We start from the raw sequence: 4,448 nt of genomic DNA on the forward strand, positions 1-4,448 counted from the left end.
TTTTTTTTTTTTCTTTTGAGACAGAGTCTTGCTCTGTTGCCCAGGCTGGACTGCAGCAGCATAGTCTTGGCTCACTGCAACTTCCACCTCCCGGGTTCAAGCAATTCTCCTGTCTCAGCCTCCTGAGTAGCTGGAATTACAGGCGCCACCATGCCCCGCTGGTGAAATTTTTCATATTTTTAGTAGAGACGGGGTTTTACCATGTTGGCCAGGCTGGTCTTGAATTCCAGGCTCAAGTGATCCACTCACCTCAGCCTCCCAAAGTGCTGGGATTACAGGTGTGAGCCACCGTGCCCAGCTATAGCTTACTTTTATCTCTACTTCCAATCTGGTGAAGGGAATTCCTTCCATCTTCCCATCCTTTTTTGGCCACCTTTTCACTCCATTTCTCAGACCTCCTTTGTCATTTCCTACAGTAGAACACGGTGTTCTCTCTTCTCTATTGGTAGGTTTAATTACATCATCTAATAAATGAGCATTAATAATGTAAAAAAGAACAATATGGTATTAAAATGTTTGCTTTTGGCTGTAAATAGAATACTTCTCTAAAATTGCCTCAACAATCATGGCATTTATTAACTCATATATGTCTAGATGTAGATGATACCAGAGTTGCCTAATTTAGTGGTACATTATCAAGGACTTAACGTGATTTTTCTCTTACTGTTTTCCTATGATCAGTATGGTGGGTTTTGTCACGTTTGTGCTTCATGATCACAAGATGGCTCCAGGCGTTACATTCTTACAAAATAGCATTGAAGGGGGAGGCAAAAAAGGGAGGAATGTTTCCTGTCTTGTGTCCCTTTCTAAGAGTGAGCAAAACTTTGTNGCCTCCCAAAGTGCTGGGATTACAGGCTTGAGCCACCGCGCCCGGCTGCACAAATCAATTTTATGTACACCCTCGTTAGAAGACTGGTGGCATGTTAGTCCACAGGATTCCATCTGTTACTGACTTAAGTAAATCACTTAGAAAACACAAAATTGGAGGTTGCAGCTCAGTAAAATAAAGTGCTTTCAATGAGATAGCTGTTGCTGATAGCTTCTCATTTCACTTGAGGCACTACAATCAATTTTTGAAAGGTGATAAGATTTATCATAAGTAAAAACTGTAAGAGCTTCTTTCTACTAAAAAGCCTGCATTTCTAAATGTACTTTTAGATTGGCTTCCATGTCTTCATCTTACTAAATTTTAACTCACTGCAGGGTAAGGAGATAGTTTACTACCGGGTGACGGGTGGGGGTGGGGGTGGGGGTAGGGGTGGGGGGCAGAAAACACAGAAAAGGAGAGGTCCATAAATATCCTTTAAGGGCACCACTCATGAAGATGTTGGCGCGGGCAGGGGAGTGGTGGGGAGGTTATAGCAAAAAAGGTCAGGCCTCATTGCTGAACCCAGGTGTGTGTCCGGATGAGTTGAGCCACAGCTTAGCTTCTAGAAGCATTCACATATTGACCTAAGAATTTGTTACAAGTCCACACGCTTGATAACTGCTATAACACACTCGCATCTTCCATGGCCTCAATCCACCTCTGAGCTGAATTGGTATCTTCTGCTTTGAAGCTATAAAATAGGGTTTTATTGTGGTAAAGGTGAAAAATAGGTCCTACTTCGCTGCTGCTCTCTTCCTTTTCTGGAGCAATGGTGAAACCTAGCAGAGTCATACTCTCCATGGCCACTTTGTCCTCACTGGCCATGTAGGTGTAGAGAACTTTGCCTTTGATGACAAACCAGAGCTTCTTCCAGTGCCGCTTGCCCCTCTTACACCGGCTGAGATAGCCGCTGATGGCAGAGCCCTCTCCAGAGGCAGTCACCTCTGTCAGGGCTGAAGGGACTTTCTTCTGCTTCTTGAAGGTTGAGGGGTTGATGCTGTGGAAGACGGATGAGAAGGCACTGCCTGAGAAGCAGGGTGCAGAGAGTGGGAAACTCATGCTCACAAGCCGCTGTCTCATCAGGCCTGGGACAGCCCTGCCCCGCTTCTTCAGCTCCCCGAAGCAGCCGTCACAGACCTTGGCCATCCTGTCCTTCAGGTACTTCAGCGGGTACTTGTTCTGTGAACAGTTCCGGCACACAATCTTGCCACAGGCATGACAGTGATGACGCCGCAGTGTGAGGGAGAAGTCACAGCCGCAGTTCATGCACATCGTGACATGTGTGACAGGCACCAGGGTGGGAGGCCTCTCCCCGAGGCTAACCCCCAGGCTCTCTCGTATCTCCACGCTGTGGTGGAACGCAGCCAGAGCCTGGGCCTTGTAGTCCTCAGGAAGAGCTCTGCTCAGACAGCCATACCACTCGTCCGTCTCTGCACAGGAGCTCGCAGACAGCATCAGGCGGGACTCAGAAGTCTCGATCTTTAGAGCATAGGGCACTTTCTCCATCACAGGGCGGCTGACCTTCATGTTGGCCACAGCCAATGTGTTCTTCAGCCGGTACTTCCCTTCCTTCTGGGGATAGGTGTACAGGAGCACATCGTTCATCAGAAATAGGTGCCGGGGGCGTCTGTTTTTCCCTGTTGCTTTCATCAGCGTTCCTTCCTTCAGAAACTCCCTGGCTGGAGGAGATCCCCTTGGCCCCGGACGCTGTGCTCAATGTGGACCAGCTTCTGCAGGTTTTCCCCTTGCTCCATGCTGCCGTTGGCACGGTCTGTGACTTTGGAGATGAGGCTCAGTGCACCCTGTGTGCTGTCGTACTCGGCAGAGTCCGGGCAAAGGTTGTTTAAATAGTCTGTGAGGAGCAGTTGGTACTGAAAGAGGTGCTGAACCACCTGCAGCAGCCGATGTTTTGCAGTCTGGCCGCCTCCTTGCACATTCTGCTCAAATTCATGGACAGCAGCTGCCAGCAGGGGAGAGTGGAGGCAATTCTCACTGAGCAGACCTAGGTACCTGTCGAACTGCAGGATGTGAGTGGCGTGGTGATCAAACCCCTGCTCCCGGGTCAGGAAGACGTCAGCTACCTTCTGCTGGCTCTCCCAATTTGACAGCCTTTCCTCCAGCTCCTCCAGGATGCCTTGGTGAAGTTCGTAAATGGCTGGGAGTTCACTCAGGCCCTGCCTCAGCTCCTCCCGGGCCAATATGTCTCTGCCTTCATGGTCCATGTCATCCAAGGCCCTCATGACAGCTCCATGGAAATCCAGAAGTAAGTGCTGGAGCATCTCCACGTATGCTTTCTCTGAAGATAGCACTTCCTGTGCGATGACAAGGGCTCTGGACTGTCCTTCCACCTTGTGGGTGAGGCTGGGGTCTCTTGAAGCACTATCCTCCTCCTCTGAGCTTCTCTGCTCCTCATCCGACATGAGGTCCTCTTTAGGGGCTGCCGATGAGAGGGCTCGGCAAAGTCAGAGACAGACTTTGTAGGGCTCTGAGTAGGTCCAGCTTTGTAGGGCTAGAGTCTTTTCATACACTTCTCATGGGCAAAATTCGGGAGGAGTACCCAGACAGGATCATAAACACATTCAGCATCCTGCCCTCGCCCAAGGTGTCAGACACGGTGGTGGAGCCCTACAATGCCACCCTCTCTGTTTACCAGCTCATAGAAAATGCAGATGAGACGTTCTGCATTGATAACAAAGTGCTCTATAACATCTGTTCCAGGACCTTAAAACTGACCACACCCACCTACAGTGACCTGAATCACCTAGTGTCTGCTACCATGAGTGGAGTCACCACATGTCTGCGCTTCCCGGGCCAGCTGAATGCCGACCTGCGGAAGCTGGCCGTGAACATGGTTCCATTTCCCCGGCTGCACTTCTTCATGGCCAGCTTTGCCCAGCTGACCAGCCGGGGCAGCCAGCAGTACCGGGCCCTGACCGTGGCTGAGCTCACTCAGCAACTCTTTGATGCTAAGAATATGATGGCCGCCTATGACCCCCGTCATGGTCACTACCTAACCGTGGCTGCCATTTTTAGAGGTCGCATGTCCATGAGGGAGGTGGATGAGCACATGTTCAACATTCAAAATAAGAACAGCTGCTACTTTGCTGAACGGCTCCCTCACAACGTGAAAACAGCCGTCTGTGACATCCCACCCCGGGGGCTAAAAATGTCGGCCACCTTCATTGGTAACAACACAGCCATCCAAGAGCTCTTCAAACGTGTCTCTGAACAGTTTACCGCTATGTTCAGGCGCAAGGCCTTCCTGCACTGGTACATAGGCGAGGGCATGGATGAGATGGAGTTCACTGAGGCTGAGAGCAACCTTAATGACCTGGTGTCAGAATACCAGCAATACCAAGACACCACAGCTGAGGAGGGGGAGTTTGAGGAGTGTGCTGAGGAGGAGGAGGTAGCCTAGAAGCTTCCTTTTCTAGGTAAAGGGGGAAGCAGTGTGGATTCTTTAGTGTGTTCTGATAGCCATTGTCACTACACGCTTCTTTGAGTCTTTACATCTCCTCCTACTGCATTTTAAAGCATTTTCATAGTAAGTAATTTGGCCTAATAAGACATTTTTATAGCA

At 49.7% G+C, this 4,448-nt stretch overlaps 2 protein-coding genes across 2 annotated transcripts; one reads left to right on the top strand and one right to left on the bottom strand.

Annotated features, from left to right (window-relative positions):
* Nucleotides 1–1,198: 1,198 nt before the first annotated feature.
* Nucleotides 1,199–3,366, bottom strand: LOC108294974 (FYVE, RhoGEF and PH domain-containing protein 5-like; the record flags this gene model as incomplete). The annotated part of the gene is given in 2 exon segments (XM_037734401.1): nucleotides 1,199–2,541; nucleotides 2,544–3,366. Coding segments are annotated over 2 exon segments (1,875 nt in total), but the record flags the coding sequence as incomplete, so codon positions are not given.
* Nucleotides 3,367–3,389: 23 nt separating this feature from the next.
* Nucleotides 3,390–4,407, top strand: LOC108294959 (tubulin beta-8 chain-like; the record flags this gene model as incomplete). Its single annotated transcript, XM_017516980.2, has 1 exon — nucleotides 3,390–4,407. A coding segment is annotated over one exon (897 nt), but the record flags the coding sequence as incomplete, so codon positions are not given.
* Between the last annotated feature and the right edge of the window lie 41 nt (nucleotides 4,408–4,448).

This window comes from Cebus imitator, unplaced genomic scaffold (assembly GCF_001604975.1).
Source record: "Cebus imitator isolate Cc_AM_T3 unplaced genomic scaffold, Cebus_imitator-1.0 Scaffold613, whole genome shotgun sequence".
NCBI lineage: Eukaryota > Metazoa > Chordata > Mammalia > Primates > Cebidae > Cebus > Cebus imitator.